The sequence below is a fragment of the Lucilia sericata genome, unplaced genomic scaffold (assembly GCF_015586225.1).
Source record: "Lucilia sericata isolate MDLA Ls3-8-SP2 unplaced genomic scaffold, ASM1558622v1 Contig000198F_arrow, whole genome shotgun sequence".
NCBI lineage: Eukaryota > Metazoa > Arthropoda > Insecta > Diptera > Calliphoridae > Lucilia > Lucilia sericata.
In genome coordinates, this window is record NW_023994226.1 from 432,791 (window position 1) to 447,348 (window position 14,558).

At 31.3% G+C, this 14,558-nt stretch overlaps 1 protein-coding gene across 2 annotated transcripts in view; it reads left to right on the plus strand.

Annotated features, from left to right (window-relative positions):
- LOC119601901 overlaps positions 1 to 14,558 on the plus strand; it is a 75,812-nt gene that overhangs the window by 32,229 nt on the left and 29,025 nt on the right. For both annotated transcript variants that reach the window (XM_037953136.1, XM_037953138.1), the window contains exon 7: positions 12,655 to 12,705. In XM_037953136.1, the coding sequence (XP_037809064.1) occupies positions 12,655 to 12,705 (51 nt within the window). The remainder of the gene's footprint in view (positions 1 to 12,654; positions 12,706 to 14,558) is intronic.

Sequence of the window (14,558 nt, forward strand, 5' to 3'; positions counted from 1 at the left end):
ACGATTTACAATTTTTACTGCAGGACAACATTAAGTACATTCCAGTAATACATAAAATGGTTAGTATCGCTACAACCAAGGACACTACGCTACGAAAGATGATTCAATATATACATGACGGATGGCCTAGCTCATTGAAAATGATACCATCGTATATTGAGAGTTACTACAACCGTAGAGAATCTTTGTCAATTGTTGACAATTGTATTATAAACGGATACTTAGACAACTCCACAAAGGTCATCAAGGCGTCGAACGTAAGAAGAGTCTATCTAGATCGTATGTTTATTGGCCTAAGATTAATGCCGAAATTTCAGAGTTTGTAAAGCAGTGTCAGAATTGTGCAATGTCAGCCAAGGCACCAGCAAAGCCTTTACATAGTTCATGGCCAACACCAAATGAAGTTCTAGATCGAATACACATCGATATTGCAGGATCATATTGGTAGATGTTTTTTTCTAAGTGGTCAGAAGTTGCGCAAATCTCGACAATTTCATCAAAGGAAGTTACAAATCACGTTCACGAGTTTATCAGTCGTTATGGTCAACCAAAGTTCATCGTGTCTGATAACGGAACACAATTCGTCAGCACACTTTTCAAACAATTTTGCGAAGAGAGAGGAATACATCACATATGCTCACCTCCGTATCAATCCTAATCCAAAGGGCAAGCAGAACGCTTCGTGGACATCATAAAGAAGGCTCTTGAAAAATCATACTCAGATGACTCTTCAGACGACAAGATAAACTTGTTAAACTTTCTCTCACAATACAGAGCAACTCCAAATCCAAGTGCTCCTAATGGTAAAAGTAAATCTGAATGTTTCATTGGTAGACGTCTCCAAACACCTCTGGACCTTCTAAAGCCAGCTTCAGTTGAAAAGCGGAACATTGCAATGGAACAAGCTTACAATATTAAACATGGAGATCGTCACGTAGTTTCAAGCCAAGCGATAAAGCTTATGCCCAAGTTTTTGACAGAAATAAAATGTCTTGAACATCCGGTGAAATCATAGAATGAGTTGGCGACGTAATCTACAACGTACTGTTATCAATACCTAGACGAAATACACTTATTAGATCTCATGTAAACCAGTTACGAGAACGATTTTCAGATGAAGTTTGAACGACATATTCACTTGAGGAATTCGATACATCAGAAGCAGTCACTACACTCACTGAACAGCCGTTGGAACAGGAAATCGACACATCCTCATCGTGCTCCTAGACGTTACTCTCCATCTTAAAAATAGGGAGATGTTGGCAACAGCCAAAAAAATTATTAATGATCTGGCAGCCCCAGATATTTTGAAATAAACGAATATAATTTTGTTTTCCTTTATGTTACTTTAGTTCTTAAACCTACCTTGATAATAAACATCGTTATTAGAAATTGTCTTTTGTTTTAATTATAATTGTACCAACGTACAATCACAGTTACAATTAGTTCCCGGGCAGCAAATCGTAACTAAGCCGAAGATCTTACTTTGTACTAATACCGTATCCGAAATCAGTAGTTAACCGACCGAGATCCGAAGCATCTATCTCGCCGGATAATAGTCCATAGTTAGTCTTAACTAATAAACCGTAGTTAAGCGATTGAGAACTGAAGCATTTATCTCAACCAATTGTATAACATTCGTATTATCCCATTAATAGTAGTTAGCAGGCCGAGAGCCGAAGAAATTTAGTTTATTCTAAAAAACTTTGGCCTGACGACAATATTTGGTGAGCTGGATCAGAGGATAAAAAAGTCCTTTTTTAAGGTTTTTATGATTTTTTCACTTTTCTAGAAAATAAATAAGAAAGGTCTTTGAGAGATGATTTCAATGACATAACACAAAATTGTATACATATCCAAAATTATTACGAATGTCTTAATTTTTCGAAATTTTTTTTGTTTAATTTTTACATAGAATTATATAATGTAACTAATTGAAATTTTTTCATTATAAACCTCATACAATTTCACTGAAATGGTTTTTTCTGTTTTTCGAAATTCGTTATATTTTGTATTTTATTTTAATATTTTAAACTCTATTTTGTCCCAGGTATTCTGCTAGCTATATTTATCCAACGTACTTAATATGTACATCAGCATACGCGTAATTTCATTAGCTTTACAATGGTATATAACACTTTATGGTTTCATTCTATTATCAATGAAATTTTTGATATTATCAATAAAATTTTTCACAATTTATCCCAAACATCTACTTATTTGTTATGCTTGCTTTATAAATAATGGTTTCTATGTTATTGTTTACATTATTTTGGTTGCGTACATAGTCTTCGATAAATTTAAATAAAATTTAATCTAGATTGAATTTTGAAAAACGGAAAAACCCGTTTCGGTAGATTTTATTGAGGATTATTGTGTGTTAATTCCAACGAATTATATTAAATTCCTCTATATTAAAATGTTAAAAATCTGAAAATTTTACGAAAAATTCGAAAATTTCCATTATTTTTACTGCTATACAAAAAGAGTCTCTCAAGAGTTATTAATCCGAGCGAAATAAATTTTGTACTTTATTGTGAATATTTATTTTTTTTCCTGAGTTTTAATAATAAATTTCACGAGAAATATTTAAATTTAAAGAGCAGAAAACAAGTATCCCTCATGAATAGAGTACAAATGAATTTACTCGTTAAACTGACAACATTCTTGCGATTGACAGCAAGGGCATTCACTCAGATCCTTCCTTGAACCCTTGAATCAATTTAAAATATTCCACGCCCCTGAACTTCGTAAATTTTCAGATGTCATTAATTACTATGTTAAGTTTATCAACCAAATGGGTGACATCCGTCACCCACTGGATAATTAATTGAAGAATAAAGTAAAGTGGTATTGGACGAAAGAGTGCGAATCATCATTTCGGGAGTTTAAAAGACTACTATAGTCAAAACTATTGCTGACACACTATGACTCCAAACTTCCTATTTTTGTTGCTGCGGACACATCCACAGTAGGAATTGGAACACAGATTTTTCATTAAATGCCAGATGGTACACAAAAAGCTATTTATCACGTTTCAAGAGCACTCATGCCAGCTGAAAAAAAAAGCACAGCCAGATTGAAAAGGAAGCATTAGCGTTGGTTTATGAATGTATGTATGAATGTATGATTTATGGACGCAGTTTTACGTTATTAACAGACCATAAACTTCTACTTTCCATCTTCGGCTCCAAAAAGGGTATACCTACACACACTGTAAATCGTTTGCAAAGATGGGCCCTTATTATGATGACTTATTACTTTAAAATTCAGTATGTAAACACAAACGACTTCGGAAATGTCGACATATTTTCCCGTTTGATCAACAATCAACCCCAGAACGAAGAGTTCGTGTTAGCAGTTGTGCAAACAGAAGACGATTTACAATTTTTACTGCAGGACAACATTAAGTACATTCCAGTAATACATAAAATGGTTAGTATCGCTACAACCAAGGACACTACGCTACGAAAGATGATTCAATATATACATGACGGATGGCCTAGCTCATTGAAAATGATACCATCGTATATTGAGAGTTACTACAACCGTAGAGAATCTTTGTCAATTGTTGACAATTGTATTATAAACGGATACTTAGACAACTCCACAAAGGTCATCAAGGCGTCGAACGTAAGAAGAGTCTATCTAGATCGTATGTTTATTGGCCTAAGATTAATGCCGAAATTTCAGAGTTTGTAAAGCAGTGTCAGAATTGTGCAATGTCAGCCAAGGCACCAGCAAAGCCTTTACATAGTTCATGGCCAACACCAAATGAAGTTCTAGATCGAATACACATCGATATTGCAGGATCATATTGGTAGATGTTTTTTTCTAAGTGGTCAGAAGTTGCGCAAATCTCGACAATTTCATCAAAGGAAGTTACAAATCACGTTCACGAGTTTATCAGTCGTTATGGTCAACCAAAGTTCATCGTGTCTGATAACGGAACACAATTCGTCAGCACACTTTTCAAACAATTTTGCGAAGACAGAGGAATACATCACATATGCTCACCTCCGTATCAATCCTAATCCAAAGGGCAAGCAGAACGCTTCGTGGACATCATAAAGAAGGCTCTTGAAAAATCATACTCAGATGACTCTTCAGACGACAAGATAAACTTGTTAAACTTTCTCTCACAATACAGAGCAACTCCAAATCCAAGTGCTCCTAATGGTAAAAGTAAATCTGAATGTTTCATTGGTAGACGTCTCCAAACACCTCTGGACCTTCTAAAGCCAGCTTCAGCTGAAAAGCGGAACATTGCAATGGAACAAGCTTACAATATTAAACATGGAGATCGTCACGTAGTTTCAAGCCAAGCGATAAAGCTTATGCCCAAGTTTTTGACAGAAATAAAATGTCTTGAACATCCGGTGAAATCATAGAATGAGTTGGCGACGTAATCTACAACGTACTGTTATCAATACCTAGACGAAATACACTTATTAGATCTCATGTAAACCAGTTACGAGAACGATTTTCAGATGAAGTTTGAACGACATATTCACTTGAGGAATTCGATACATCAGAAGCAGTCACTACACTCACTGAACAGCCGTTGGAACAGGAAATCGACACATCCTCATCGTGCTCCTAGACGTTACTCTCCATCTTAAAAATAGGGAGATGTTGGCAACAGCCAAAAAAATTATTAATGATCTGGCAGCCCCAGATATTTTGAAATAAACGAATATAATTTTGTTTTCCTTTATGTTACTTTAGTTCTTAAACCTACCTTGATAATAAACATCGTTATTAGAAATTGTCTTTTGTTTTAATTATAATTGTACCAACGTACAATCACAGTTACAATTAGTTCCCGGGCAGCAAATCGTAACTAAGCCGAAGATCTTACTTTGTACTAATACCGTATCCGGAATCAGTAGTTAACCGACCGAGATCCGAAGCATCTATCTCGCCGGATAATAGTCCATAGTTAGTCTTAACTAATAAACCGTAGTTAAGCGATTGAGAACTGAAGCATTTATCTCAACCAATTGTATAATATTCGTATTATCCCATTAATAGTAGTTAGCAGGCCGAGAGCCGAAGAAATTTAGTTTATTCTAAAAAACTTTGGCCTGACGACAATATTTGGTGAGCTGGATCAGAGGATAAAAAAGTCCTTTTTTAAGGTTTTTATGATTTTTTCACTTTTCTAGAAAATAAATAAGAAAGGTCTTTGAGAGACGATTTCAATGACATAACACAAAATTGTATACATATCCAAAATTATTACGAATGTCTTAATTTTTCGAAATTTTTTTTGTTTAATTTTTACATAGAATTATATAATGTAACTAATTGAAATTTTTTCATTATAAACCTCATACAATTTCACTGAAATGGTTTTTTCTGTTTTTCGAAATTCGTTATATTTTGTATTTTATTTTAATATTTTAAACTCTATTTTGTCCCAGGTATTCTGCTAGCTATATTTATCCAACGAACTTAATATGTACATCAGCATACGCGTAATTTCATTAGCTTTACAATGGTATATAACACTTTATGGTTTCATTCTATTATCAATGAAATCTTTGATATTATCAATAAAATTTTTCACAATTTATCCCAAACATCTACTTATTTGTTATGCTTGCTTTATAAATAATGGTTTCTATGTTATTGTTTACATTATTTTGGTTGCGTACATAGTCTTCGATAAATTTAAATAAAATTTAATCTAGATTGAATTTTGAAAAACGGAAAAAACCGTTTCGGTAGATTTTATTGAGGATTATTGTGTGTTAATTCCAACGAATTATATTAAATTCCTCTATATTAAAATGTTAAAAATCTGAAAATTTTACGAAAAATTCGAAAATTTTCATTATTTTTACTGCTATACAAAAATTTCTGATATGCCATTGAAAGCGTCTCTCAAGACCTTTCTTATAATACCAAAATTGTATATCTTTCCTTTGGAAGAAATTTGAAAAAAATCATAAAAACCTCAAAAAATTACCTTTTTGTCCTTTGATCCAACTCGCCAAATATTGACCCCAGGACACAAATTTTGAGAAACGCTATCTTGTAATCAATTAAACTTTAATACAAATGGGGTGACCCTAATGTATATATGTATAAATCTGCAATCTCCAAAAGTCCCCTATAAGAGAACTCTATAAATTTTTTTTATGATTCTAGTCTCAATATTACAGACAATTAATTATGAAGAACGAAAAAGTACCAGGCAGTGACTTTTTATGGATTTTCATTAAATCAAGTTTAATTTTCAACCAGAAATTCCTTGCATACAGATTTTTATACAATCAGGAAGCTGCGTGTCCAATTTTATGTTTTTAGGTTCAATATTGTGTTTAATTTCGTGTTTATATATTCAATATTTTAGAAAAGAAAGACCTCATTCATTTAATTTCATGTTCATATGTTCAATATTATAGAAAATTCAAGTAGTACCAGTTAAAGAACGAAAAAGTGGCAGAAAATACTCCAGTTTAAAATTTTATTCATTCAAGTCCCTGATTGTTTAGTTTTGTTTCTAGGTTCATTATCATAGAAAACTCAAAAAAGTATCAGTCGAAGGACGAATGGGTATCAAAAAGTCCCCTCTTATAGATTCTCATTTACTCCGGGCTCTACATGTTTCGAGATTTAATATTAAAAAAATCAATAATGAATAATATCATAGAAAACTCAAAAAATAACAGCTGGAGAATGAAAAAGTACCAAAAAATATTACTTAGTACCGGGGTTCCAAATAACACCCCATTAGCATTTTTTTTCTCTGTATTGAAGTAATAAACATTTGATTCCAAAAAGTTGCAATATCCTAGTGGGAGCTCATCATTAAATATTCATTCACATGTGCAAATCAATACATAGGATACGATGTTTTATGCAAAAATTACCAAAAATCTATACAATTTTCAGCCCTGAAACGTCCGAATATCCAAAAAGTACTAAAAGTTATGAAGCAGTCATAAATATTTTTTGTATGTTCACTGGTTTGAAAGATACTTAGGGTGCAAAAAAATACAGTTTTTACCCGTTTATTTCCTAAAGGGGCCGAATTTAAAAAAGTACTAGACACCTGTCCAATAATTTTTTAAATGAACGACTAAAAGCTTTAAACGGTTTTATATATATATATATATAATATATAGATATATATGGATAGATATATATAGAGATAGATATAGATATAGAAGATATATATATATATAGAGATAGATATATATATATATCTATAGATATATATATATATATCTAGTATATATATATATATATATATATCTAGATATCTATATATATATATATATATATCTATATATATATATGATATATAATAGAATAGATAATTATAAACTAACTAAAAAAATGGCGAACAAATTTATAAACGAAGAATACAATAAATATAGAATGAAATGGCGCCCTTGGCAAATTCTAAGTTTACGCCCACGTACTTTTTAGCATTTGCTTGCTGTACTTAATTATTATAAACAGGCACATTATATTATTATATAGATATATTAAATTAGATATATAATATAGTATATATATAGCTATATGATATAATATATAGATAGTATATATATAGATATATATATATATATATGATATATCTAGATATATATATATATATATATATATAGATATATATATTATATTTTTTTTAGCATTGCTTCTGTAATTAATTAATTCTAAACATAACATACTATATATATACTTATATTATATATATATATTATTATATATAATATATATATACTATATTATATATATTATTATATATTATATATATATATATATGTTATGTTTATAATAATTTAATTACAGAAGCAAATGCTAAAAAGTACGTGGACGTAAACTTATAATTTGCCAAGGGCGCATTTCATTTCTATATTTATTTATTCTTCGTTTATAAATTTGTTCGGCAATTTTTGTTTTCTTCTTTTAATTTTTATGCTTTTGACAGCTGTTTTATTGGAAATTTCCAATAAAAACGTAATTCGTGTAGCCTCTTCTCACTTTAAGTTACAGAAAGACTTTTTACTCACAAATCGAGAAACGATGGGATTTTTTGGTTCAAACTTCTCGATGCGAGAACTTCTAAAAGTTACAGAAATGGGGTATAGGAGACTATGAGAATGTTTACAGTTCAAGAAAAGTACTACTCTTCAAAACAAGGATGTAATAACAATGTTAGAGTATGTTAAAACCCATTTAGAAAAGGTTCTTGATCTTATATAAGAAGTCTTCCAAACTACAAAAATATTCAAATAGACCACAAAATATGGCTGTTTTAGTAATACGGTATTTTGACGCTTTCCGTTCTATGATATAGCATCCATTACCCATATAGTATCTATCATGGAAGCATCGGAATATATTGAAAGCCGCATGCAAATTATATTGCCGAATGTATCTGATGATATTCCACCGATTTCGGTCATGAAATAATACAAAGGCCACATAACACCCATAGAAAAGTAAAAAACTGGATTCTGGACAATAGAGCCGCTGTAATTGAGAGGCTTGCCAAAGAGTTTCGATTAAATATCAATCGAGAACCAACAATTATGATTTTTGGAGCACTGTGGAACTTAAAGTCATTTTGACACAAAATGACTCAAATGATGAACTCTTTAAAACATTTTCAACTTTTATTTAACATTTGAACACAAGAAGCACGAAATATGAATTTATATGGTTCTGTTTTATTATATATTCTTAACACATTTCTCAATATTTTAAACCAATCTACAAACACCACTTTTAAATATTATACGTTTTCTTAATAATTTCAAATTTACTAAGAAAGTGGTGCTATTATTCTGTCAACAGCTGTATGTCCCTTACTATCACTAAGTGACCACAAAGCTCTTAAAGGAAATGGTCTAAGCTTTCTTATGAGTAAAAAAATACAACAAAAACGTCCATTTGAAAAAAATTATTCTTGAGCTAAAAAATAATTTTTTTGATGGATATCTTTAAAGAAATTGTATAAGCTTTCTTTTAAGCAAAAAAAAGGCCCATTTTGAAAAAAAAATTAAAAATATTTTTTAAAAAAATAATTTTTTTAAATGAAGAAATAGCAATCTGAACTCCTTTGGACAATTTTTGCTAGTACCAATAGGTGAAAAGTTACACTCATTTGAATAAAACTCTGTATGGCCAAAATGTCCAAATTTGACCCCCTCTGACTCCGGCAGTACTTGACCGATAGAGCCGAAAATTTGTGGCCGGCCTACTATTCCCATAGTACTAACCTTGGAGCAAATTTCATCCAAATCGGTAGGCATCGATTCTTAAAGTTGGGTCACTTGACACGAAATTTTCAAGCCAGTATGCGAAAATACAAACCTTACCTATAAGAAATATTTGTGTAAAATTGCAACCCTTTAGCTCTTTCCGTTCGGTCCCTATCATCATTTCAACAGACAGACGGATATGGCTAGATCGTCTTAGAATTCAATAAGGTCCCAGAATATACATATATACTTTTATCTATGACAGACGTCGGCGCTAGTATTGGTCTGACAACGGAGATTTCCGGCAAATTACATGTACACAACACGATCGCAGACGAACTTCTAAACAAAAGCATCAAAAATACAAATATTTTATTTAGTTGCTTGACAGCATTCAACAAAGCAGGCTGATGTCGCTTTGTTAAAAAACAGTCAGTACGAATTTTATTACAAAAAATCAAAAAATACCAATTGTAAAACGGCAAGGTCTTTTAAAGACTGAAAAAGTGCCAAAAAGTCCCATTTCATACGTTCTAACTTAATCCGTGCTCTACATGCTTGATTTCATATTTCTAGGTTCAATATTATAGAAATTTCAAAAAATGCCTTTTGTAGAACGAAAAAGTACCAAAAGTCCCCTTTTATGCGTTCTCGCCTAATCCGAGTTCTACATACTTAATTTTATGTTTCTATGTTCAATATTAGAGAAAATTCAAAAAGTACCTTCTGTAGAACGAAAAAGTACCAAAAAATCTCTTTTTATAGGTTCTTACCTTGTTAAGGGCCTACATGCTAATTTTCATATTTCTAGGTTCAATATTATAGAAAATTCAAAAAGCACCTTTTGTAGAACGAAAAAGTACCCTTTAATGTGTTCTCGCCTAATCCAGGCTCTACATACTTAATTTCATGTTTCTAGCCAATAACAACGTACGTGATGTTCTTTCTTTGCTTTATGTTTATAAAAAAGAAATCACAATAACAAAAAATTTACCGTTTGATACTGTGTTTTGTTTTTGTTTGTTTATTGTTTTGTATAAGCATGCACGAAAAGTAAATTTTTGATGAAATTTTCAGAGGTGGTCTCGGATTTTTACTCATATCTTCGTTATTTATGGACTGATTGGGCTGATTTTAAATAGCGTTCTATTCGATCGTATTTCCGATAGAACTATTGAAAATTTGGATCTCGCAAATATCTGGGGTCTTCTGAAAAATGATTTCAACATACACACAGACAGACAGACAGACGGACATAGCTAAATCAACTCCGCTTCTATAAGGATCCAGAATATATATATATATTTTATAGGGTCAGAAATTTATATTATAGAAATTACAAACGGAATGACAAACTTATATATACCCTTCTCACGAAGGTGAAGGGTATAAAAACAAAAACAACTTGCAAAAACAAGAGCATAATTTACAAAAATAACGTACACCCTAAATAATTTTCTAGAATGCATAACAATGAAAGTAAATAAGTTCATCTTGTTTCATATTTTTTTTTGTAAATTTTAATTTGAAATGTTGTTTCTATGTGAAGAAATTATCATTCTTATGTACATTGATTACAGTTTGTTTATAAATATTTCCATTTTACAGTAATGCAATTTAATCTTCAAAATTAAAAATAACTAAATATTTTTTTCAGTGCGATTTCACTGAAAAAATGCCAATAGTGTGTGTGTAGTGGTGATTTTTTTATCTGCCTCTCTATACGCCGGTATATGATCTATTACCTATATTTCGATGTGTTACAAACGGAATGACAAAAAGAATCGCCATCTTTTTTGATGGTGGGTATATAAATATCAAAATGTGTTTATTCAAAAAGGGGAAAGAAGAGAAATAAGTCGCAAATTTAGTTCATTTTGTCAAGGGGTCAAAAAAGTGGCAAGGCACTTGAAAAAGGGTCAAATAGCGACTTTAGTCTCACAACGGTAACTCTGATCCCATTAATAGTAGTTAGCCGACCGAGAGCGGAATCATTTTTCTCGTCGGATTGTAGTCCGTATCTATTTCTAAATAGCAGTCACACGATTGAGAGCCGAAGCATTTTATCACATCCGATTGTATAATATTCATATTATACTATTAATAGTAGTTAACCGACTGAGAGCCGAAGCATTTATCTCTATCTATTACTACCTATTACTTAGATAATTATAGTTATCCGACAAAAGCCGAAAAATTTATCTCATCGGGTTGTATATTAGCTAGCCGACCGAGAGCCGAAGCATTTATCTCGTCGGATTGTATTGCTTAGCTAGTCATAGTTAGCCGACGAGAACCAAAGAATTTATCTCATCGGATTGCATCCATAGTCGTATATAGTCGTTAGCCGACCGAGAGTCGAAGCTTTTATCTCGTCGGAGTGTATTTCGGCCTCCTCGTAAAGAACTACATCAGAAGCTTAAAAGACCCAATCGAACCCGAAGGCACTAGGCAGCGCTGTGGTATAATACATTGCAAAGGAAGCAGACCTCTGAAGAACCTGGACAAACGGATTGAGACAGAAGCAGTATGTATTTAAATGAGCGGTCACAATTAATACAAAAACTTGTGTACGAAGTAAAAAATGGAAAGTTATTCAACTTTGGCGTACGAAAAAGAAAAAAATCAGAGAACAAAAACAAAACTGTCAAAATTATTGTTTGTCTTTTTTGTTGTATATAATTGTGATTTGTGTGTGTGCGAAAAACACAATTTTTAAATAAAATATTTTTTTTGTTGTTTTTTTATTTATGAATTTTTAGTTTTTAAGATTCCAATCTTACGGTTGGAGGAAAAATAAAGTGTCAATGTTCCCAACAAAAATTAAAATTTAATTGATTATAAGATACCGTTTCTCAAAGAGCTTTATCAAAATTGGTAATTTTTTTGAGGTTTTTATGACTTTTCTCATATTTCTTTCAAAGGAACAATATGAAATTTTCATAAGAAAGGTCCTTGAGAGACGCTTTTGTGTAACAGCAAAACTAATCGAAATTTTCAAATTACATATTGGGAAAATTTTTAGATTTTCTACATTTTAATACAGATGAATTTAATATACTTCTTTGAAATTCACACATAGTAATCTTTAATCAGAAATATGAAAAAAATACATAAAAACCATAAAAAAGGACCTTTTTATCCTTTGATCCAGCTCGCCAAATATTGACATCCGGACAAAAATTTTGAGAAATAGTATCTTAGAATGAACTAAATTTTCATTTTCGGTGGGAACTTCAGCAACTTCCATATTGGGGCCACCCTAATGTACATAAATAAATTGTGTTCATTAAAAATTAATTTTTTAAATATTTTTAAAATTAAATGAAATGGAATGTGTTCGTATGTTTATATTTAATGTTCTATCTACATATGTATGTATATTCTACCTAAAATATAATTTTCTTTTTTGTATAAACCATCATTTTAGTCTCATTGAAACTATGGACGAGTGGCTGGGAAATGTTAAGCTCAATGAATTGTAAGTTTTATATCATGTTTTCTCATTTTTTACACAATCAAAGCACTAAAACTGAAAGGTCAAAGGTTTTTATATCCTACAGCAAATTTTAAATTAATTCCGAATTATATGATTTATTGATGAAAAACAGATTTTCTTAAATTTAGGGATAGGGTCAAATATGGGTCCATCCTCAGTGTATATATTTATTTATTTATATGAAGCCCAATACATACTTATGAAAATCGGCATTATCATTAAGACTTATGATATGTATACACATGTCAGATCATACAACGTTGACAGTTTTGGCAATGAACTGACAATGAAAACAAGTAAGAAATTATAGTCGGGCGAGGCCGACCATATAATACCCTACACCTGTTACAAAAAGAAAATGTGATTTTGTTTTCATAATAAAGCATTGTAGTTGAATTGTACATTGCCTCAGATATACTAAATGGCTTATTTATTGTTGAATAAAATTGTGGACATTTAAGTCCAATTTTGAAGGGGGCTTTGTATAGGTACTATGGTCAAAGCACTTGGTTTTGCAGCTTTTTGTTGAGATACGAGTATATTAAACATAATTATGAATTTAATAGTCCTATTCGTCTGGTTGGGGGCTAGGTGAAATAATGAACCGATGTTAACCATTTTCAATAGGCTTTGTCTCCGGTACCATAGAATTGCGACCTGTAGTTTGATTACAAGGTTTACAAGCCCTATTCCGGGGTTTAGTTTTATGGGGGCTAGGTGAAATAATGGACCGATCTTAACCATTTTCAATAGGATTCGTCTCTGGGACAATAGAAGATCATGTGCCAAATTTCATTGAATTATCTTCAAAATTGCGACCTGTAGTTTGATTACAAGGTTTACATGGACGGACAGACAGACGGACGGACATAGCTAAATCGACTCAGAAAATGATTCTAAGCCGATTGGTATACTTTAATGTGGGTATAGGACCAATATTATTGTGCGTTACAAACATCAGCACAAACCCAATATACCCTCTCCACTAAAGTGGTGTAGGGTATAAATAGCAACAGATAAATTGTCAGTTTAGACGGTTGTTTACGGTTTATTACGCTAAACGTCACATTGTTATCATGATAATAAATTAGCAGGTACAGACGGCATTTATTAGCGTTAAAGCGTCGTTATGACAGTGTTGTCTTAACAATTGTTTAGACAACGTTGTCTTGATAACAAACGTAATTTTACTGTCAAATTTGTTTAGAATTTTGTTTTTGTGCTATTAAAATTGATTTTTAGCATATGTTTTAGTGAAATTAGTGTTTATTTACAAAATTTGAATTTAATTTTAATTGTTTTTATAAAATATAGCATTATTTCAGTAAAATTATCTGTAAGTTGTTGTGATAAAATCAGCATTTTGTTACTCCTACGCATTAACATAAACAAAAAACTGAAAATTTTTCTGCCGACGTTTTGTCAAGTGCTGTGATAAATATTTGTCTTATATACATAGACATGGGGTAAGAAAACCATACAATTTCATTGCCAAGCAATTGTCAAACAATAAATTTTTCTGCTAACGTATGAAAAAATAACTAAAACTATAAATATAAAATTTTTTCTTCCGAATTTAACCCTTTCTTAGAATTTTTTTCTTAATGAATAAGTAAAAGATTTGGCGTCCTAGATTTTTGAAATACCTTTTCTGGACTTAGACGTCCTAAACAAAGAAAACCATGTAGGTTTTATATCCTAAACAAATATTAAATTTTTTCTTCCGAATTTAACCCTTTTTTAGAATTTTTTTCTTAATGAATAATCAAAAGATTTGGCGTCCTAGATTTTTTAAATACCTTTTCTGGACTTAGACGTCCTAAACAAAGAAAACC